Below are 23,264 nucleotides of genomic sequence, written 5' to 3'. Positions count from 1 at the left end.
ATTATATTATATTTTATTATTAAAATATTTTTATTAAAATCAATATTTTTGCAACAGCTTCTTCACGTGCGGCTGCCAACACACTTGTCATGATTTACGGTGATATATGGCATGCTCAGATGACGCCCACCAAATCAATGGCTCTGGTCACGGTGGAGACGTGCCATGTGGAATTCACCAAAGAGAAATGATCAGATATAAAACCATTTTTTTGCACCAACATGCAACATGTGTAAAATATCCAATCCATGCAAACGGTGGGACACACCATGATTACAATCTAAGATAAAAATCGTGGACATCCATTAATTAGGTGGGCCACACGAGTACACTGAGTCATCCCCTCTGTTGACCATTGATTTGACACTATATCAAGATCAGATCGAACTGAGTTTTATATCAGGTGATAATTATGGTGTGACCCACATTTTTCATGGTTTGGATATTCTATTCACGTCCTGTATCATAAGTCGTTATACAAACGGTGTACCCGATCATTTCTCTTCATGAAGCGCCCGCACGAGAAAATGACCGTATAAAAGGAGCAAGGCCTTACATCTCGCCTTTCTTGTGGTGCATCCCGTCGACTTTTCTCAGCCGTTCATATAGAAAGAAGTTCGGGATTGGGAGCGGATTAGGTGCCGCCCCTGCCTCACCCAACATGGTGCGGTCCTGATTGTGGGGCCTACCTTGATGTATGTATTATATATCCACACCGTCCATCCGTTTGGTCAGGTCATTTTAAGACATGAGCCCAAAAATAAAGCAGATCCAAATCTCAAGTGGAAAATACCGGAGGAAACAGTAGTAATTGACCATTACAATCTTCTTGTGGGCCACAAAAGTTTTGGATCAAGCTTATATTTTCTTTTCCTTTCAGATTAAGAGCATTCAAGTGGGGAGATAGCGATTTTTATCAATTTCAAGCCATCCGGATTGGGCCATTCTCATTTTCTGGGTTCGGGCTTGGGTCTGCTATGCCAGACCCATGTTGGACTTGGGCCGGGGTAGGCCCTGGTCTAAACCCAACCCATTGCAATTACTATTTGGGGTGGCCCTTTCTACCGGACCACATGATGATCCAGATCGTTTATCTAGAAGGTCCCAAAGATCTTCATCGTTCCACACGAAGGTTGGTTTAGAAACTCTCTATTGGGCCCATTATTTCTAAGTCATTTTGTATGGAAGAAGATATCTCTGATTGGTGATATTTTCTCTATGTGGGCATCTATAGTGGAAACTTCTAGATGAAAGGTCCAGATCATTGTAAACATCTACAGGGACCGTTGTTTCGAAATCCCTTTGCATGGACATTGAGATATCAGATTAATGAGTTTTGTTTACATGTGGAATATCTACCATATGAGCTTCTAGATGATGATATGAATAGTTAATGTTTTCATTACAACCATGTAAAAGCTATATGACATTTTTGATGATCCTAACTTTGACTCTTGTATTTGAATATGACCCATTGAAACTTTACTTTTCAATATCACAAATTCAACTTCATACTCATCCTTTCAATAAATGCTTCTTAACATGGTGCCTACAGAATAAATCTAGTATACAAATAGTTGAGATGATCATCTAAGGTGTGAGGGGGGTGAAAACCCAACCCTGCATAATAGCTATGGTAAAAGGTGATGCCCTATCAAGACCTTGGAAAAGTATTATGTTATATTGGATCTCTCTTGGGGGGAAAAAAAAAGAAGAGAAAAAGAAATAAATATTAAAAGCACATTAAACTCATTAGGGGGTGTTTGGATCTTAAGTTATTTAAGATAAACTACTTTTGCCTCAAGTAACTTATCTTGGTTTCTTATTAAGTTGAAGTGATTAAGTAACTTTAAGTAAAAAAAAGTTACTTATAATTGATCTTAAACCAAACTTACTGATATCAAATAAGTTACTTATTTACTACTGTAAGTAGAAAAAGTAACTTATTTGGTGGTATACAAACGGGTCCTAAATGAACAGACTAGTGCACATGGAGTGAACTACTTCTCGAGAATCAATTCTCTTTGCAGTCCATGCTTAAAAGTAATGTAATTGCCATTTAAAGATGAAATCCTAATGTAGGACAAAGTAAAGGATAATTACATGAATGGCTATGATAAAAAGAAAGTGGGTTCGAAATTTCAATCAAGCGTCTAGCTCATATTATAGCTTCCAACGACTATAACTTTGTAATCGGTTTTCCGTGTTGTGCACATGATATGTTGTTGGAAAACTATTGACAACTTTGGCATGTTAACAAATGGCAAAGGCCATTACTCCCTAAATCGTTTTCCAAAAATATGTTGATTTAGTGGTTAATTTTGAATTTTTAATCAAAACTTACTAGTTTTAATAAATTATGGGGTTTTTCGCTTTTGGAGAAGTTGTTAACAACTTTGGCATGTTAACAATTGGCATGAAACCCATTTATACATGGTTACCGACATGTTTGGCGGACCGATGCACTGAAGCCCCACACTTTGGCTTTAGCACAATTACACCGTGCTGCCGATAAAGGGGAATTTGTGAAGGGTTGATGTCTAGACCATGCATTATTGAACAAGCTCACCCACCATAGAGTGATTTTTCCCACAATGAAAGAAAATTAGAGTTGTGTGTAATACTAAGAATGTTTGAACTTAATCGATTCTTTCTCCGCCTTTACTAGGGTGAGCTCACCTCTTGGATGAATCCTCATCCAAAATGCACAACAACTAGATGACCCATTAATAGGGTGAAGTGCACTGCAGGCGGATCAGGTTGAGGGTCAACCCAAACCCAACCCAACCTTAAGAGGCCTGACCCAACTCAAGACCTAACCCGAGGCATTGACCATTCAACCCTAACATAACTTAGGTTAGGTCAGGTTAACACCCCAACTATTAAACTAATACACAAAATCAAACATCTGAGCATCAAATAACGCCATTAAACATCTAACCATCAAATACAACTAGCATTTCCATACATAATTCTACGGCTATATCTTTAAACATCCAGAGTCAGGTCGCAGTTGAATCAAGTTGTCCTTTGACTTAAAAAGGCAAAGCTCAATCCAATGTAGGGTTGGGTTGGTTTGAAGATTTTCTGCCCAACCCAACGTGACCTAAAAGTTCAAGTTTGGCTCATGGGTTCAGGTTGCGCCCGACCCAAGTTTCACTCCTACCCTTCTACCACTAATCATTGGATCTTACTTAGGCAGGCCAATATCAATAATGTCATCTGATTTTGAACTATACAACTAAGTGAATTAGCAGCCTACCGATTGGCAATCCAGGCTTGATTTTCATCCACTCTTTCACAGAGTTAAATGTGTAATGTGTCCCTTTTCATGGAAAAAATCTGTGTATGTGCTTATCATCTGGACAATTCAGGTGGTTTCCTATCTTCCACCTCGAAAAAATCCGACTGACCAGAGGCAGGCCTGGGGTTGGTTGCAGCCAATCTTGAACTAGTCGAGCCAGGCCTTCCAGTACAGGCCTATTCAAAATATTGAGTTGGACTAGTCGCAAGCCGGCCCATTGCCAACCCTGCAGAGAAATTACATCAATGTGGGGGGAACTAATTGCCGAATCTATAAAGAAATTTCATGGGCTACTTCGTAATGATAAAAGTTCAGGCAATAGATCAAGTTAATGGGGTCATACTTGCTGTGAGATTAATGGGGCCATAGATAATCAAGAGGTGTCCCATCTACTGAAAGGTATGGATGGAAGAGCATTCTCACTCAGTTTGTCCACAGGGAACAGTAACATTGTTCACCTACTCAGTGGGCCCCCTGAATGAATGAATATGTAGAAATCAAACCAAATTTCTGGGAATGGGAAATATTTTATAAGATGCATGAACAACCGCCCACTGCCACATGCGCTCCATCATACATACTAACTTTGAATGTGGACCATCGATCGTTTTTGTTTCAATCTGCTTGATGACCAACATGAAAAGGATTGTCACTGTGGCTCATTTAAAACAGGGCCTACCAAGTTAGAGTACCCAGATCAGTTGACTGTGAAACATTCTGAACAGTAGGCAAAACATTCTCTTAGAAAACATGAAGAGTACAAAACATATGAACATTAGGCATGGCAAATAGATTTTGAATGTTTGAACTGATATTCCCATAAAATTTTACAACATCCTCTATAGAAACATCAAGAGAAATCCACCTTGATGGGATTGGACTATTTCCTCAGCTGCCTAGAGAATCAAAGGCACTCATTATTCGCAAAAGAAGAAAAAAAATCGTGTTAGCAATAATAAAATACAAAAATTACAACTTTTGAGCAGAAACACATGGATAAAAAGCACAGCATTTCCTGGACTGACTCATCTTGATGGTCACTCAATCAAACTAATCAATGTAGAACTACATCGAATCACTGGGCCTGAAATTTGTATCTATGCTTATAGGCTGTCTGCAATGTGGATAGAGTAGTTTCAGCTGTTCAATACCAAAATATGAATTGCTGGTAATTTGTTAAGCTTGCAAAAAACCATTCTCCTCTAAGTAAGATATCACTTGTTCCGCCATGGCACTCGGTGAAGCACAATCACCATCTTGCTGCCGTATCTCAATCTGAGAAAACCAGCTCAAAATGTCAATTCGAACAACAGTATGTCTGAATTAAAAGGCCATGGAACTGTAACTAGCTACTTCAATTATTATTATTTTTTCTGTACATATTATCAAACACTGAGAAGAAATGTGAAATTGAAGGTCATCGGTGCACAGGTTACTGCTGTAGGAGCAAAGTTCTGAAGCAACTGCAACGATGAATTTGCAAATGTATTCATGTTGCTTGAATATGAGTTGCGAGCATGCAGATTGTAACCGATGCACACATACATAAGCCCTGGTAATGGAACTTGCATGAGTGCTCTCATGGGACTTGCAGCCTACATGTGCCCATGTGGCACACATTTGTGAGATCGAAGCCACTCATCATGCAGGCCAATGTGTGGATGCCCTGGATCTCAATTAGACTAATGTGAAAACACATGGTTAAAAAGGATTGAACAATGGCACACATTCAACATAAAAATCCCACAATATGCCTGGAGCTCCTTGATTTTTGGGCCAGAACATCTGCACAGTGAAATGTGAATCCCACCTGATGCGTGCCTTAGATCTTACACGCACATGCCCTGTCGGCAGGTGAGAGCTGCAAATCCCATGTAACTGCACTCAAGTGAATCCTGTTTGCATCAAAACCAGAGCGAATGATGCCACTTTTGGAAGAAGTGGAATTTTGTATACTTGAATATGAAGTGTCATTTCAAATAGATAACATGTCAAAGCATATGAAAACTGTTAAGTGTATGCACATCTACATCTGTTATTCTCAATCATGTTGGAAAGTGTCCTTTTTAAACTGATGATACATATCAATACACACACCTCACATTTCAAGGGTGGCTCATATGGGTCATCTATCCCAGTAAAACCTGCAACATAATGCTAGAGTTAGAAAAAGGCAGGAATAAATGAATAAATAAATATTAGCATATTGCTCCATATTCTCTAGTGGGTTTTGTTAACATCTCCACCTTCATGGGGGCATTAGCAATGTCCCTAAAGCTTTTAAATGACACATGGGAAGACCTATGGTTGATTTGAACTGTTCATTCATTCATACAGCTAGGGGCAAGCCATGGTGCAAAAATCAAGGCAATCAAATGAACCTAAACATCATGGAAAATTGACAGTCTGAGTGAGAAACAAAATAGTTCTGAATCATCATCTTGAAACGTCTATTCGACAGATCCCATTTCGTATTGCTTATGATTCCAACCTGTGAATCTAGGGCTTGCAAACGACGAATGGCAGTAACAAATTGTAATACTACCATCCCTCGTATTCAACAAGGCAAATTGTAATACTACCATCCCTCATATTTTATAAGGACTTGGCCCATAGCGATTGGTGACAACATAGCTTGTTAGTGTCAGATTTAGAAAATGATTAAAGGAAACATGATTAAACAGTTGAAAGCTACAATGCAGTAACAGACTCAAAAATCGGTGTAGGGTTGTCAATGGGCCAGGATCACTTGGTATTCTGATTTAACTTAGCCTAGACCTGGCCACTGAGCCCTTCAAGGGTGAGTAAATCTGGGAACAACCTGAAACCAGACAACGCACAACCCCACAGTGCTGCTTGCAGAACTGCAAGTGCAAAGTGATCAAACTAAGTGAGAAGGAATATTTAGCCACTTCCATGGTACCACTGATAAGCAATTCAGTTCCCTAACATTGAGGACCGATTCATGTTTACTGTATAATTTGTATTCAACAAGTGAATCTACATTCCTAGAGCATACCTTTGATCTTTCCTTCACGTGCGAGCTTGTACAGGCCTTTTGGATCCCTTGACTCACATAGTTCCAGGGGTACATTCATGAAAACCTTTGATAACATGTGTTGTTAGCACATTGCAGCAGTAGAAAAATATTTATACGTATATACCTGAAAGTCAAAACAAAAACCACAAACCTCGATAAAACTTTCCTTTGGCAGAAGTGCACGGCAGGCTTCCCGGTCTTTTCTATATGGAGATATCAAGCTAGCGATACAGATCACACCAGCATCTGCAAAGAGCTTTGCCACTTCCCCTGTATGAAGAGAACAGGGTTGCTTAGAAATGACTGGAACAAATGGTTATAGTAGAAATAATCCAGTTCGCAAACATGTAATTGACCACATTTGGATTAAAACTTCACGACAAAGTACAAATAAAATATCCACACTACGAAAGGAAGCCTAGAAGTTGGGTCAAATGCATGTGGATGCACAAAAGAATTGAATTGCAGGTATCAAATTCAAAGGAGAGGAAACATCCAACATCTAGTGAAGTTTCCTAGTATTCATGATGAGGAAGTGGTCCAACTTGAATGCACCCATAATAGCAATTTGGAGCATGGCTCCTTGATTGAAATACTGGTGAAGGTAACTACAAGTTTCACTTTATTGAATTGATTATTGCATTTTAGTTCATTACAGCATCCAAAGACTTACCTTTGTCTCTAGAAAAATCGGATCAAAGTTGAAATAGTGTTATGAAGGGATACAAATCATATGAGTGGCCATTTTGGCAAGCATGTTCAACTCGTCATATAACTTCTGCATGATCTATAACGAGGAAAAACAATATAAACAGCCTTTATGGCAACTAACCAATCCTGCGAATATTTTCTGCACGATCTTCTGCTTTGAAACTAAGATCCCGATTTAGACCATGCCTAACATTATCACCATCAAGAACATATGTTAGCTTTCCTCTATAGTGCAACCCTCGACTCAACGCACATGCCAAAGTGCTTTTCCCTGAAATTCAAATTCAAGGCTAAACATAAGAATTATCAAATAAAATAATGCCAAATATCTATATATGTTTTGGAACAAAAACAAAAAGGTACAAATATGCAGGGGAACATCCCCAGGTCCAAAGATGGTGCCATCCTCTAACGTGACCTTCTATCTAAGAATCTAAATGAGTTGAAAAATGCAAATCAGCTGTGGATAGGCAACTGGAGCAATTCAGAAGTACATGAAATGAGCTTCTGAAATGTTCAGAAGAAAGACTCAGATAATGTGACTGCAGCAATTATGGTTGAATAGCCACTGTCAGCATAGCATTTGAAAAAGGCTTTTTTTCCCCTTTCTTTGTTTGTTTTTGTTTTTGTTTTTTTTTTTTGGTTGAAATTTCAGCTTTCCTTTGTGCAAAACAGATTGAGGCAGAGGGATGCAAGTACAGAACTAAATGACATTAAGAACACGGGCTCATCCATCAAAGCAACCACAAAACAGGCTCAGCAGATCTACAAACAGGCCTTGGTAGCAGATCTACAAACAGGCCTTGGTTGTTACGGGTTATATGCATCAGGACAGTATATGATACACCACTACATCAGAACTCTATAATTCCACTTTATAATATCATTAGAGGCATTTCTGTTCATTTTACATCCACTATCAGGTTTACCGCTTTTCTTAAGATAATAAGATGCTTATATTCATTATTTTAACCTTGAATTAAATGTATCTTCTGTTGTCCAAATTTCAGAGAAGGACTATAATTTTGTTAGGTACATCAGCGTAATTCTTTGATCAGAACTGCACTTTATCCAAGACTGCTATATTTTCCATAGGTTAGTTCATTTCCAAACACTAATTTCCAAGAGTTAATATGTTTGGATGGGGACCAAAACATCTGTTCCCATTATGCCATTCTTCTTTTTAATTTTCACAGATGGCCTTTCCATCAAATCCAGTTATCCCTTTCATTCTTCTTGAATATTTTCACTTTTCACCATTAGCAGAAGTTCAAGGCTTCAAGCTGCTAGCTTGTATCAGTAACTGAGTGTAATGATGTATTGCACATAACACAAAATTCTTGTTAATAAAATAAAAATACACCACACAATTATAAATAAACGGCACATCATACAATGCATGTGAGGTCCACAGCTCAAAGAAAACTGATCACACCTGCTAGAATCCAATCAATACCAAAAGAAAACAAATATAAAATAAGTAAAGAAAACATGCCATATTGCTATGGTCATGGTTCCTCAAACTGAATAAGATTTCAACATGGCATAATTAATGAGACCAACCAAATGATGAACATATAGGCCAAAAATATCGGACCTGTTTCCTTGTTATTCTGAACATTGGCATGCAGTTGTGTTATATGCCAGGTCTTTTTTTTTTTGTTATTAATGCCAGCATTCATGATCCTCAGAAAAAAAGAAAGAAAAAGAAAGCACCAGTTTGCATTAAAATATCATTGTCTTTGTCATTATCACCACTGCAATCTTGCCATTCTCCAAGAAATTTGGGAAGTTATTTGATACTCCTGGCAGAGTATAACACTTGATATGCAGGCATTGAGGAAGTGCACATGTGGTATCCAGTAACTTCAATTAAACCGACTAAATCTTCAAACCCATCGTCATTAAAGTCAGAGTCCCAAATTCAGATTGGTTGAGCAATCCTAACCTCTGATTTGTGGACACTAGTCTGTTGAAATAGGACCTTTTTCTTAAAGGGCTAACTTCTGACCATTTTGTTGAAATAGCACAATTGAATATTTTTTATTTTAACCATCCAATAAATGTCCACCAATCTGATAGTCAGGTAATCAAATAAGCATATTTTTGTTTTTTGATAAATCTAAACTAGGACCATAATTTGGACAGTTCAATTCAACTAACTTGTATGCAAAGTATGCAATTTCTAAGCACCTGCGAATCATCCATTACACTCTGCCTGAGTATCAAAGATTTTCTCAAAGTTCTATGATAGGTTGCACCCCAGACGTCAACTTGCATCTTTTACCTGAATTCTAGAAGTGGCCATGGAAGAGGGTCACATTTTTGCAATAAAATGATACCATTAGACATTTGCATTAGACAAGGTAGACACAAATGATATTAAAATTAACAAACCTGAACCGCTGAGACCTGTAATCCATATGACGCATCCTTTTTGCTGAAGTAACTTTTGCCTTTCGAGTTTCCCAACTGAACATTCTTGCCAGACAATGTTTGTCGAATTTCCCACAGTAGACATCACAACACCATTTGTCCCTAGACAAACAGAAGAACAAAACCCTTGTCAGATTCACACAACAGTAGACATCACAGTGCTCATATCATTCCTCTTTCTTTATCCAGGCTTGAGACTGGCTGGTGCAACTGATACCAACATGTGCAGTTGCTATTCTCTGTACTTATTCGCTTTTCAACTTCCAAGAACTCTTTTAAGTATTTTGAACCTGGAACGAACCGGATGGACAGACCGGATAGGACTGGAATGGGTTGTATCACTAAATATTTTATTGATTAGATCGATCTGGCTCTTCTGAGTTTTAAAATTGTTATAAATGTTATTTCTAGTGGTTAATGAACTGGCAAAAATGGTATTGTTCTTTTGACTAGTTCATGCTGCTTTTTGCAAGATATGGTTGTAGGGAGGTTATCAAAGAAAAGCCCACATGTAGGAACCAATTTTCTATTTATAACCACCATCCAAACAATGGGATAAAAATCTTGGAATGTGTTCTGAAAAAATAAGAGATGTGGAAGGTTTTCAAGGAATTATAGGGGTCCCAAGATAGAAGACATGTAGTGTCCTGATCTGGCTAGCCTGTGCAGGAGGACCCATGGTTAAGCAATCCATAATTGTTAATCTGATGAGGCTCACCATAAACTCAAAGATCTCCCAGATTGGGAAACCTTGACCTTTTGGCTTACCTTTGATGTGGGCCGTTGCTATATCTTTTCGTAAAGGGGACTGATTTTAGGCAACTGATCAAAAGGTTAGGACCTACCAATCAGGGAATTCTTGGGGCATCCCCCTTTCTTTTTAGGGATCACATCAATGGTCTGCATCTCTTGAACATGGGTCCCACTTGTACAGACATGAACCATTAGTACCCTATAATTGTTGTTCATTAATTACATTGAATTGAATACTAGGGCCTGTTTGATTGGGAGGTAAATGGTGGAAAAATCATAATGATGGTTTTAGCATCTGTTTGGAATAGATGGAATTCCATATAGAAAATAGTGCGAATTTCAACCTCTTTTCCAAGCAAAACTTTGTGGCCCTACCATGATGTATGTGTTATATCCACACCATTCATTCAATTTTTTTAGATCACTTTACAGCATGAACCAAAAAATGAGAAGATCTAAAGATCAAATGGACCACACCACAGAAAACAGTGAGTTCACTGGTGGACATCATTATTTCATCGTGGGCCACTTGAGCTTTGGATTTGCTTCATTTTTGAGCTCGTCCCATAAAATGATTTGGAAAAAATGAATGGACGGCATGGATGAAACACAAATCATGGTGCAGGCCACAGAGTTTTGCCATGTACAAAGGTACCCAACACACACAGTGGGAGTCTCTCGGATGGGATGTCATACTTGTCCAGAAAATGCCTAGTAAATAATTATTAATTATTTAACTTTGACTACCTGTGATTACAACCAATCAAATAGGCCCATCGACCTTACAATCAGGATGTATGGTGGCTTGATGCACCATGTACATACAGTGGAGCCACAGTTCAGTTATCCAGACTGTTGATCTGATTAGCTCCACCATGGATGGGGGAAAGCTGAAAACCCACCCTAGATTAGAAGATCCTGGCCCTTCAATTGTCGTCCTGAAAATAGACGGCCTATAATAAAGGCCAAAGATTGCAAGGAAAAGATCTCATGCAAAAGACTATCAAGGCATCCCCATCCATGACACAGCCCAACCGATCATTGACCCGGATAAAAGAACCATTATCCCAACATAACACTGTTCTAGTCTTCTACATGTATAATCATCATCATGACCCTATAATTCCCCACATCTCTACCTCACAGCAATCGGATGTCCTTTGGATGCATGCAAGTTGGGTTAGCGAGAAGTGACCTATAACTCACCGGTAATTTCACTTGTAAGTGAGTTACAATTTGTAAGCCACTCACAGGCATCGTACATGGAGTAGAGGTGGTATTTCACTTATCTATAAGTGATTTACACGGCCTGAGATCTTCTATCATTTTTTTTTTTTTGCTACGAAGAAAGGGGGAGCGAAGATCTTTACCTCAAATCTCAGCCATGATTTCAACAAATTGGATTTCTCTTCCTTTTACATAGTAATGTTTTAAATAGCGATAGCGTATTGTATAACGTAAGCTACATGATACTTTTACTTTATATATATATATATATATATATATATATATATATATATAGAGAGAGAGAGAGAGAGAGAGAGAGAGAGAGAGAGAGAGAGAGAGACGCTTAGCTGCGCACCAGTTTGCACGTCATTACGTGCGAACCTTGCTATCAACCATCGGACACGGCAAACGGTCTGCATGAAGGCGCTCTTATGCGTGACTTTGAAAGAGCGAGTTTCCTTTACTGGCACGCATCTTCACCTTATTCTCTAACTCTCCGAATGATGTGGCGGAAGCTTTTTACATGAAGTTCTTCCGCAGGGATGTTAGGTGGGTCCCACCAAGATGTTAGTTATAAATCCATGTCGTCCATACATTTTTAAAAATAATTTTATAGTATAAACCCAAAACTGTGGTAGATCAAAATCTCATGTGGGCCACATAGTGTTGATTGAACTCTCACCATTAAAACCTTCTTGGGGCTACCAAATTTTTGGATCAAGCTTATATTTGTTTTTTGCCATCATCCAGGTCTTTATGACCTAATCTACAAGTTGGTTGCCAAATAAACATCACGATGGGTCCTAAAACAATTTTAACAGTGAGAATCATTATCTGTGACGCCCCGAACTTTTCAATACCCAAGTATTGAAAGTTCTTGAGCGTTAATGTGAGATTTAACGGAACATATATATGGATACGATACCAACTTAGCTATCCTCACCTTGCGTCTACTCTCAAACCTAGATCTGATCACTGGGAATGACCTTCATCCATAAATCAAGTCATTCGACCGTTGATCATGTGGTCGGATACATGTATCTTTTCTTGATTAAATCGGTGAATAACTCTTTAACCATAATGATTTAGATGCAAGTTCTTTTGTAAAAATTGCTTAGAAATGGACATAGAACCAAGTAGAACACTTGATTTCACGAAGCTTTTAAATCAACAATAATTATGAAAATGTCATTAACCTATACCCCTGAATTCTAGATCACATGGTTCCCATGATCTGCTTGATGAGAAATTTTATACCATGCCTATGTATTATAAATTAACCATACACGTCGAATTTCAGTCATTAGATTATTGTAAAAATGACCCAATTGACAGATCAGCCCCTTAACCGTTAATTTTGGTGTCTATCAAGTGAAGAAACCTCGTGGCTAATCATAGTTGAATATTTCCTTTTATATAAACGACTTGGATTGCCCATCATATGAACCAAGAATGAAATATGAAGACTCCACTCTGGTAGGCTTTCCTTAGGCGCGAAGTTATCCTTTCAAGGCTTATCAACTCTATATAAATCTAGATATTCAAATATAGCCACTTCCGGCCGTCCATCGCAACTCAAATTTTGACCACACCTTGGCCTCACATGACTACGACGTTATACAAAATTTGGATTCCGATCTATGATCCTACACCATTGAATGCTGAAGCCAGTTCCTTCTTTTTGACGCAAAAGGTGATATCCTTTTCCCACCATCGATCAACCACCAAGTTTCGTCTAACCATTCACCTATCTTGACTTTACATTTTTTTCAAAATTGGACCCTGATCATTGAACATAGACTGTCAATTAAAATCAAGTCCTTTTTAACACCTGTTATGAGAATTTCTAAGATTAGCTCATGTAAGACTCCAATCTACTTCATATTTGGGTTCATGGGCTAACACGGCGTGACTATAGTGATGAGTGGAATGGATCTTCCAAAAATGCATCATAGTGGACCCCACTTAGCCTCTCATATGTGTCACATTCGCAAGTGGAAGCCTTATCCAAAGTGAATCACGCTCAAACAAGGAAATCATGTTTTTCCTCTACTCAAGATCACTCAAACTAGCGTGGAGTCCTCCCCACCTATTTTCAAATGCCCAACATAGACTTTTTCCAATAATAAAAAATTTCCCTCATGTCAGCCAATCATGTGTTCCACCGGAAACTCGAATCAGCTTCATATTTCACCTCTTGGGCCAACTTAACATGAGGAAGCTAATGAAAGGAGAGGATTTCCCACCAAACATCATACTGGACCACACCTTCACCCCAACCATTCACGGAGCCAAGAAGCACATGAAATCACGTGCATTACACGTAAGTAACTTTCCATAGTGGTTTGGTTCAATGGTGAACTTGATCCCCACGTTGACTAGTATTATGGCCCACCAAAAGCTCGGATCAGTCCCATACTTTGGCCCCTGGTGTAACACGACCCTACAAAACGGATCAATAGAGTGGATTTCTCGAAACACTATTACAAGTGGACCCTACTTACAATGCAAGTGCACAGTGCACATGCACCGGCTGTGCACCAAACCAGAAATCGGGTCAAACAAGGTTTGACCCGACAGTTTTTTTGAAAATAAAAGGAAACTGATTTCCTTTCTTCCGTCGCTCGCAAACATCATCCGCTGAGACGAATGATGGGCCACCATCATCATCCAACTGGATGATCTGGGCTGTCCATCGTATCTAGGAGGAGACAAAACGACTATACTCATGCCGTTCGTGCACATCTATGCACAACTATGGGCACGCAACAATCGCGGCATGAAAACCTCTGCACTGCAACATCAACGGACAACGTCCGATCGGTTGAGTTGTGGGCCACCAGAACGACCCATCTGGCCAATCCAAACCGTTCATCACAGATATGGGATGAAACCGATCTAACCCATACTCGATTTATCCAGAGTCGAGGTCCCACGGATACGCAGGTTCAGTCACGAATTGGACCGCACCACAAATTCCGCGTACCCTTTCTGCGCGATCCGCACGGATGCCGATCCTTGCAGATCGTTGTGGACCTCCGTTATAGTCGTGATGGGCGATCTGAACCGGCCATCTTGTTGAAATGGAGGATTCGACCATCGGCACGCTGAATTCGATCTGTAAGACAGCAGGGAGTTGGGTGCTCTGTTTTCTCGGCTAAGAAAACAAACAGCGTAGGTCTTACGCAATTGTTACTGCTACGTAAACAGACTTACGCAGAGAAGTTTCGGGACTTCAGACAGGCTATAAAAGGGGACGCCCTGCCGTCCGCAAGACAGAAAACAAAAGAAAGAAGAAAAGAAAGACAGGGAGAGAGAGCGCGACGTCCAGCTCCTTGCTGGACGTAGCAGCAAGAAAGAAAGAGAAAGAAAAGAAAAGAAAAGAGAGAAGAGAAAGGAAAGAAAGAAAGGAAGAAAGGGAAAGGGAAGAAAGAAAGAAGGAAAGAGAGATAAGGAAAGTCGGGTTCCGAGTCGAGCCGAGTTGACTCGCCGAGTTTGAGTCAAAGTCGGGTGAGAGTTTTATCCTAAGCTTATGTTAATTTAAGTTGATATATTTATCCTACCCTTTTATGTCTTCATACTATTTTATCATGCCCTTTTCATACCTTTTGTCTTAATTGAGTGAATGTCTTATCTTGCCTTTATACTTATCCTTTACATATCTTTTATCGATCCTCAGATTTCCATTACTTTCCTTTTGTTTTCATTTTAATTTGTCATCATCAATTATTGACCCTTTTGAGATTTTTACATGATATTTATTGTAAGAGGCTTTCTTGGATTCATGGGAGGCTGTGGATACAAGCCTTACTCTTGCCTTACCATTGATTTGGCTCTGCCACTCTCCATTACCAAGAATTGACGGTGTTCGCTCTTCTAATTATGGAGTTGGCCATTGCCACCCCTATTAAAGAATCGACCTTTGCTGCTCTTCTATTATTTGAATTGGCTTTAACCTCTCTCCTCATCTTTGAGTTGACCTTTGTCACTTGCCTCTTATTCGAGTTGGTTATTGTCACTCGCCCCTTTCTCCTTAAGGATTTGGTAAGTGTCTTGATCTTCTTAACTGACCATGGATTAGGGAATTCTCTCTTGATTCAAGTACTATGTTGGAATCCCTCTTCTGACAATCAATTAAATATCGTGGACGTAATGCGTTTTCGGTAGTGGCCCTGAGGCGCCACATAATTCTGGGGTTCTCGGGCGATGTTGCACTGGTTGGTGTACGTGAGTCGTTCTGTATACGCAGTACATCAATTCCTATATTAGAGGGGGGTTGGTTGTCACAAATAGTCGCTCCAATTTCTAGGTGCGTATTCATCGAGATACGTGTTGTGGTCATCTTAGGATAACCGTGTAAAATCATGTTAAACGTGGGACACGCCGACGAATATCCGTAGTATGGGATGCGGGTCGAGTCAGATAACTGTAATCATATTCCACATTGTGGCGATCGCTAAGTGTGATACATCGCATATACTATGCTAGGCATGCATCTCATATAGATTGATTGCGCATTGATACCTCTTATAGTGTGGAGTGATTGACATATCAGAATATTTATAGTGCTTTATGAATATTTTGAATTACTACTAATCTTAAAGGATAACCTTCACTATGAGTAGGGCATTGACCCTCTCCCAATTGTACAGATTATGTAGGTGACGTACAAATTTAAAGACTTAGAGGACCATCTCCCTATAGAAGACTGTACTGAAAGAATACGAAGATAGTTTATTTAGCTAGCTTTATACTTCCGCTGCGAACTCGATGAATGTAATAAGCTTTAATTAGAAAGGCCGTTGATTATTCTTTTACTCTGATGAAATATAATCAATACTGTTAATTTTATTCTTGTGAATGTTACCTTCATGAATGTATTTAGATGTAATCCAAATGAAAAAAATAGGGTGCGATTTCAGAGCATCCAGTTTGTACATTGTTAATACCCATTTTTCTCGGGCACGAGTATAAAGTCTGGCCATGAAATCTTGGGATGTTACATTATCACCGCTGCTTCCTGTGGTGTGGTCCACTTGAGATTTGGATCTGCTTCAGTTTTGGGATAATGCCCTGAAATGATAAGGAAAAATGGATGGACGGTGTCGATAAAATCCATACATCACGTGACCACTTAAAGCTCCTGCCCATTCATAGTTGCAGACGGGTGGCGATAGGTCGCGATCCGCACGGATTTCACAAGAGGTTACTGGATGCGGATTAGTTACTGATAATTTGAGCAGCGTGACTGGATACTGAACTGGCATCATCAAGTTTTGTGGGATCCATCATGATGTATGTGTTACATCCACACCATCCATCCATTTGGAGAGATTATTTTAGGGCATAAAGCAAAGAATAAGGCAGATCCAAAGTTGTAGTGGACCCCACCACATAAAATAGTGGGGAGAGTGATGCACACCGTTGGAAACTTCCTAAGGATCACCATTATGTTTATTTGAGATCCAAACTGTTCATAAGTTAACGCAGACATGAAAGAAGGGAAAACATAAATATCAGCTTGATCAAAAACTTTTGTGGCCCTTAGAAGTTTTTAACGGTGGGCATCACTCTCCCCATTGTTTTCTGTGGTGGGTTCACTGAAGCTTTGTGTGTGGCTCATTCTCTGGGTCATGACCTAAAATTATCTCTCTAAATGGATGGATGGTTTGGATACAAATTATGCACCATGGTGGGGCCTACAAAACCTAGTGACGTCACTTCAGTAGCAAGTCTAGCTACTCAACCTATCCATAACTAATTCGCTTCTGAAGTCACCAAACGCGCTTTCGCAAAAAGCTCATGTGTTGGAAACCTAAGTGGGACCCACCGTGATGTTTTTGAGAAATCCAATCCGTCCATCCGTTTTGTGAGATCATTTTAGGACATGAGGCCAAAAATGAGAAGGATACGATACTCAAGTGGGCTGAAAACGTAAGGATTGAACACACACAGTTGAAATATTCCTGTGACTCAGAAGCTTTGAATCAGGCTAATATTTGTGTTTTCAGTTCATCTCAATGGTAATGACATTACGAATGGTATGAATAGCAGAAAAAATCACTGTCGACGTCCAGGGAGGTTTCAACGTTAGAAAATTCCCTACCCACCTTTTCCTTTAGTTCGGCCCACTTAAGTCTTGCATCCTGCTAATTTTTAGTCATAGGTCCTAAAATGAGCTCAAAAAATGGATGGACAGGGTAGATTTCTCAAAAAACATCATGGTGGGCCCCACCTAGCATCCCAGCGGAAGAACCTCATGCGAAAGGCTTTCTCCACATCATTCGGAGAGTTAGAGAATAGGGTGAAGAGGCGTGCCAGAGAAGGAAACTCGCTCTTTCAAACTCGCGCATAAGAGCGCCTTCATCCAGACCGTCTGCCTTATCGGATGGTTGATAGTAAGGTTCGCACGTAATGATATGCGAACCGGTGCACAGCTGAGCGTTTCTCTCTCTCTCTCTCTCTACACACACACACACTTAAAAGATGATTCATTTTTTTCAAGTATAAGCATATTCAAACAAATAATTAATTATCATTTATCAAAAAGTTAAGCCACATGTATAAACCAAATCAAATCATTGTCACATCAACAATTTTCTGATCAAACTGCTTTAATTAATAGTATTTAATTGAAATCACAAGTATGAAAAGAATTTTAAATCTCAAAGGTTGAGAGTATTTAAAATACAAAATACAATTATCTTTTATTAAAGAAATGCACTACATCACTATTTGCTAACACTACATAGCGTTGTAGCTATGCTACGAGCGCGATTCAAAACATTGTTACACAAAAATTGCATAGAGAGCGAGGGGATGGGGTTTTGACAGAAACGACTCTAATGTGTGTTTAATACAAAGCTTTACCTTAAAGGTTTATGTATATTATAGTTCGGGATTTTCAATTTTTATTCAAATAGGGGTTGTTTACAGCCTTTTTTGGTGCCCTAACGTGGACTTATGGGAGGATGCCACGTGGAGATACTATTTGTTTGGCATATGCAGAACTTATACTCTCACCTGAAGAGATTTTCGTTTAATCTTCTATCGACGTTATGTATTATAATATTAATACGATAGTGTAGACTCTTATCAGGCCTTTTAAGGGGATGAATTGTCATGTGCCACGACTAACGTGCCCATTAAATGAGGCAACATGCCTGGCATGTTTATAAAAGACCCGCCGAACGAACGTATCCTATCTCACAACTGGATATGATCTCATCTGCGAGGCCGTCTCTCACGATCCTTTCAAAATGAGAGATTTTCCAAGAGATGTTTGGAGAACTAATAGCGATTTAGAAGATTTCGTAGACCAAGGGATGGCTGAACCCATATCCAGTCTCATTCTACACGATGATCTAAATCAAGAGAATGGGAGATTTGGTCTGTCCAAATGACAAATGAGTGTCTGGGGTCAAATTCCTTTAGCACTCCAGACCATCACTGTTTGGAGGGTTAAACGAAGGAGGTGGTTTGATCTATACCGTCCAACACCTTAAAGTTGACAAGGTGGGCCATTAACGGAGATGTTGACTGGTCATGTTTGATAGAGATCAACCATTGAGCTCCCCGAAACTTGGCCTGGTTATCTTCATTAGAGAAACTTTGGAGGTTCTAGGCCAGATCCTTAGCGGACCATGAAGATCTTCGCAAAGGATCAACTACTAAAGAAGATCCGAGAAACCAACAAGTTCGAAGCCCTTTTTTCCCAACGCAAGTCCCGTTTTGCTAAAGAAAAGATTACATATCTAGAAAGCTCCCACGAAGCATCTAGAAGCTAAGCAAGGGCCTATCATTGCCTCAAAAAAGCTATAAATGGAGCACAAGAAGAAGAGCTAGAGACCCCACGCTAAACACATCTACCTACTTTTATATCTACCTAAGTTTTATATTTATCTCACTTTTCCTAATCTAGTTCGCTACTGCCCAACGGCTTTCGTTGGGGTACATTTATCTTATGAGTAGGCTAAATATCTACGGCCTTAAGTCACCGAAATCCCATGTTCATCTGAGTTCTGATTCAGTTGTTCATACCACAGTCATATCCACCTGCCTTGATTCTCAGCAATGTTTCCACACAACGTGCACACACTAGTACAAAATCCACACTAATAGGACACCACATCAAGACACCCGGGGTCCAATTGCACCCCCTTGTGCACGAGTACATGCAAGTGCGCATGTCCACACACACCCATTTAAAGGCTTCTGGGCCAGATTTCCCACTAGCTGCACCCTTGCGCACACGTACGGGTTTGGGCATAGATCAACACACTTGACAAGAGTCATATATAAGCCATTTTTCTTTTTTCCATTCTATTCAATATGGGACTAAAGAAAAGCATAAAAGGATAAAAAACCAAATTAACACTTTAGCCCCTTAAAAAGACTGATGGGTTTGTTGAAATATTCATATTAGGTTTAGTTGAAAAATGAGCTTAAAGATTTATTTACGTGGGCGTAACCAAATAACATATCTTATGCCAAGCTTTTTATTTACATGGGCTTAACCAAATAACATATCTTGTGCCAAGCTTTTTTTCATGATAAGGAGATTTTGGAGTGATTTCCTATATAAAGCTACACAACTAATTACTTTTAAGTGATTTCCAGGTTAACCAAACATTATATATATATGTGTGTGTGTGTGGGGGGGGGGGGGGGGGGGTCCCATGAGGTCGAGCTGTGTGGGCCCCACCGTGATATGTGTCGAACATCAACACTGTGCATTTAATGGGTCCCCTTTAAATTATGGGATATCCCAAAAATCAACTGTATATGGAACTCAGGTGGGTCATACCATCTAAAATCATGTGAAGACATGCCTAAAACATATAAAAGCACTTAGTGGGGCCCACCCGAAATTTGGATAAGTCTGAAACTTGGTCTAACCCCTCATCCAAGTGGGACACGCATAATGAATGGGTTGGATTTGTGAACCACATCTTGGTGGGCCCAACAAATGATTATGAATGTTTTAATGGAGAGTAGCCCCTCTCAACTTTTGTATGTGGTGTGGCCCACACAAGTCACAGATTGCCTTGATTTTTAAGCCCTAGGCCTACCATGGAATGGTGCATCTGACTGATGGGTTAGATTTTCGACATGCATCACGGTGGGGCCCACACAGCTTGATATATATATATATATATATATATATATATATATATATATATATATATATATAGGGAAAAGGTACTATGCGCTCGACCTCACTAGTCCGTCCCATGAGGTCGAGTTGTGTGGGCCCCATCGTGATGCGTTTTGACCATCTACCCCATCAGTCAGATGCATCATTCCATCGTGGGCCTAGGTCTCAAAAATCAAGTCAATCCGTGACTTGTGTGGGCCACACCACATATAGAAGTGGAGAGGGGCCGTGCACCATTAAAACATTCATAATCATTTTTTGGGCCCACTGAGATGTGGTTTGAAATTCCAGCCCATCCATTATGTGTGTCCCACTTGGATGAGCGTTCGGACCAAGTTTCAGACGCATGCAAATTTCAAGTGGGCCCCACCAAGTGCTTTTATATCTTTTAACGGTGTCTTCACATGATTTTAGATGGTATGGCCCACCTGAGTTCCGTAGACGGCTGATTTTTGGGATATCCCATAATTTAAAGGGGACCCATCAAATGCACGGTGTTGATGGTCGACATGCATCACGGTGGGGCCCACACAGCTCAACCTCACGGTAGCTTATCGTGAGGTCGAGCGCATAGTACCTTTTCCCATATATATATATATATATATATAAACTTACACAACTTGCATCCAAATAGGTAGAATATAGGTGAATTGTAGGTGCAAGTCAATTACAACTTAAAAACTTATATGCATCCAAACGACCCCTGAAATTCAACTGATATTTCGAAAATCTTCCCAATTTCTCTAACTGCAAAGCACAATGAAAATGCGCGAAAGGAAAACAATACCGGAACCTGCAGCTGCCTGATCGCTCTGCCCGGCTGCCGGCGCCGCTTCCGAATCCGATAAAATTCTCGACTCGGGCATCGCCTTCGCCGTAACCGTCGATCTGACACCAGAAATTCTCAAACCCTTGAACTTCCGAGCAAATCGGACAGCTTCCGAATCAGCTACATCTAGAATTCCGATTTTCGGCGATGGTTTCGATACGAATCTTGAAGGAGGTGAAACGAATCGTACTGAAGCTGCATTCATCTATCGACGGACCAACGGACGGGGAGACAAAGAGAGACGATTGCGGTTTTCGGATCTGGGTATTTATGGATTAGGCGATTGATGGGGAAGAGTTTTCTGAAGAAAGCTGGAATTTCGGGTTTTGTATGGTATGGGATTTTCTAACGAGGTCGTATTTGTCTCCATCGCGACTAAGGATACTCTGTGTGTCGCGACCCCCGGTCCACATGCTTAGATGATCTGATGATTTGAATCGTCCGTATTTTCGTTATTAAAATAAGAAAGATAGTTTCATATAATAAAGTTTCGTTGAAGATCCTAACCTATGATTTGTATAATCCAAGCCATCAAAAAATTTATTTTTACTGTTAGAAATTAATCTAGAGATAGTGGCGGTTACAATCATTTTTTCAGTGTAATTTTTAAATTAGTACTAAAATATTAGGTTTCAAAATATGGACGGTTCAGATCATCAGATTAAAAAGCATGAGGACCCAAGTGGGCGGCAAAACACGCGGTACGCTACGTCGCGACAGGGTATTGGTTTACTGCGTGCACTCGCTCGAGTGAACATTGCAAGTATGAACACCTCGCACGTGAAAATTAATAACACGTATGAGAGATCTAAATCGTTCCTCAGGATATACCCAAATGATATATAATATTATTAGAAATTAGGATTATATGATCGTACGGTGAGCCATAAGAATTACAACATATACCAACGGTTAAAAATTTTCGCAAATGATACGAATTTATGTAGAATTTTGGCCCCTTTGACGATCGCATCTGGACGAACTACAGACCGATGTAATGTAATATGCAGAGTAAATTATCATCCGGTGAGCGGCTGAGGTTCTGAGACGTGTTCTTTTATTTTCACGTGCAAGGCTAGGGCGCTTTCAAACTGCATTCGTGCAATGCGTCGTATCTCGTGACAGCGACGGGAGTGGATTAGGTACGGCCCCGGCTACATCCAAGATGGTGCATCCCTTACCATGGGGCCTACAATGAAGTATATATTATACCTCCAATCCGTCCATCCGTTTTTTCATATAATTTTATGTAAGAATGAAGTAGATCAAAATCTCAGGTCGTCCATGATTTAGGAAACTGTGGTGATTGAACACCCTACCATAAAAAGTTTCTACGGCCCATAGAAATGTTAACTTAATATTTATTTTCCATCCAACCTTTTGTGAAGACCAAAAAACCCTAGATGTAGGAAAAAAAATCGTCTGAAAGTTTTTTGGCACACAGAAAGTTTTTAATGGTCAATCAGAACTGTCTCTTGTGATATGGTACACCTGAGATTTGGATAGGGTTATTTTTGGATCATACGCTTAAATGATCTGACAAAACGGATGGACAGCGTGGATATGGAATACTTACATCAAGTGGGCTCCACGGTAAGTGCCGTACAATCTTGGGTGAGGCTGGCGGCCGCACCTAATCCGCTCCCGAAAGCGACGGGTAACAAACATGGAGATGGTCAGATAGTCTGCACTAGGGGACGCAGATTGCGTCCTACCCTGCCCTGACGGTAATCCGTCAGGGCAGGGCTCTGTGGGCCCCACTGTGATGTAATTATTTTATCCACGCCGTTAATCGCTTTTCTCGTAT

The 23,264-nt window shown here is 39.8% G+C and overlaps 1 protein-coding gene across 4 annotated transcripts; it reads right to left on the bottom strand.

The window, feature by feature from the left end:
• Positions 1-4,073: 4,073 nt before the first annotated feature.
• On the bottom strand, positions 4,074-21,799 carry LOC131229508 (adenylyl-sulfate kinase 3-like). 4 transcript variants are annotated; one of them, XM_058225477.1, is made up of 7 exons: positions 21,416-21,799; positions 9,453-9,593; positions 7,177-7,326; positions 6,496-6,614; positions 6,324-6,408; positions 5,402-5,448; positions 4,074-4,579 (listed from the first exon to the last, which is right to left on the bottom strand). In XM_058225477.1, exons 1-7 carry the CDS (start codon positions 21,660-21,662, stop codon positions 4,481-4,483), a joined length of 888 nt encoding a protein of 295 aa, XP_058081460.1. In that variant the 5' UTR covers positions 21,663-21,799; the 3' UTR covers positions 4,074-4,480. The 4 variants fall into 4 exon arrangements, with proteins under 4 accessions (XP_058081460.1, XP_058081462.1, XP_058081465.1 ...); XM_058225479.1 differs by lacking the exon at positions 5,402-5,448; XM_058225482.1 differs by lacking the exon at positions 7,177-7,326.
• Positions 21,800-23,264: the final 1,465 nt, after the last annotated feature.

The sequence above is a fragment of the Magnolia sinica genome, chromosome 16 (genome assembly GCF_029962835.1).
Source record: "Magnolia sinica isolate HGM2019 chromosome 16, MsV1, whole genome shotgun sequence".
Taxonomy (NCBI): domain Eukaryota; kingdom Viridiplantae; phylum Streptophyta; class Magnoliopsida; order Magnoliales; family Magnoliaceae; genus Magnolia; species Magnolia sinica.
This window is presented reverse-complemented; position numbering and strand designations above follow the sequence as displayed.

What these genes read in the sequence shown, in the direction of transcription:
- LOC131229508 (XM_058225477.1), bottom strand. Translation starts at nt 21,662, where the DNA reads ATGAATGCAGCTTCAGTACGATTCGTTTCACCTCCTTCAAGATTCGTA. An exon ending in TACAGGTCTCAGCGGTTCAG is followed by an intron (nt 7,327 to 9,452) that starts GTTTGTTAATTT and finishes TTTGAATTTCAG; the next exon opens with GGAAAAGCACTTTGGCATGT. An exon ending in CAAAGGAAAGTTTTATCGAG is followed by an intron (nt 6,409 to 6,495) that starts GTTTGTGGTTTT and finishes ATGTTATCAAAG; the next exon opens with GTTTTCATGAATGTACCCCT.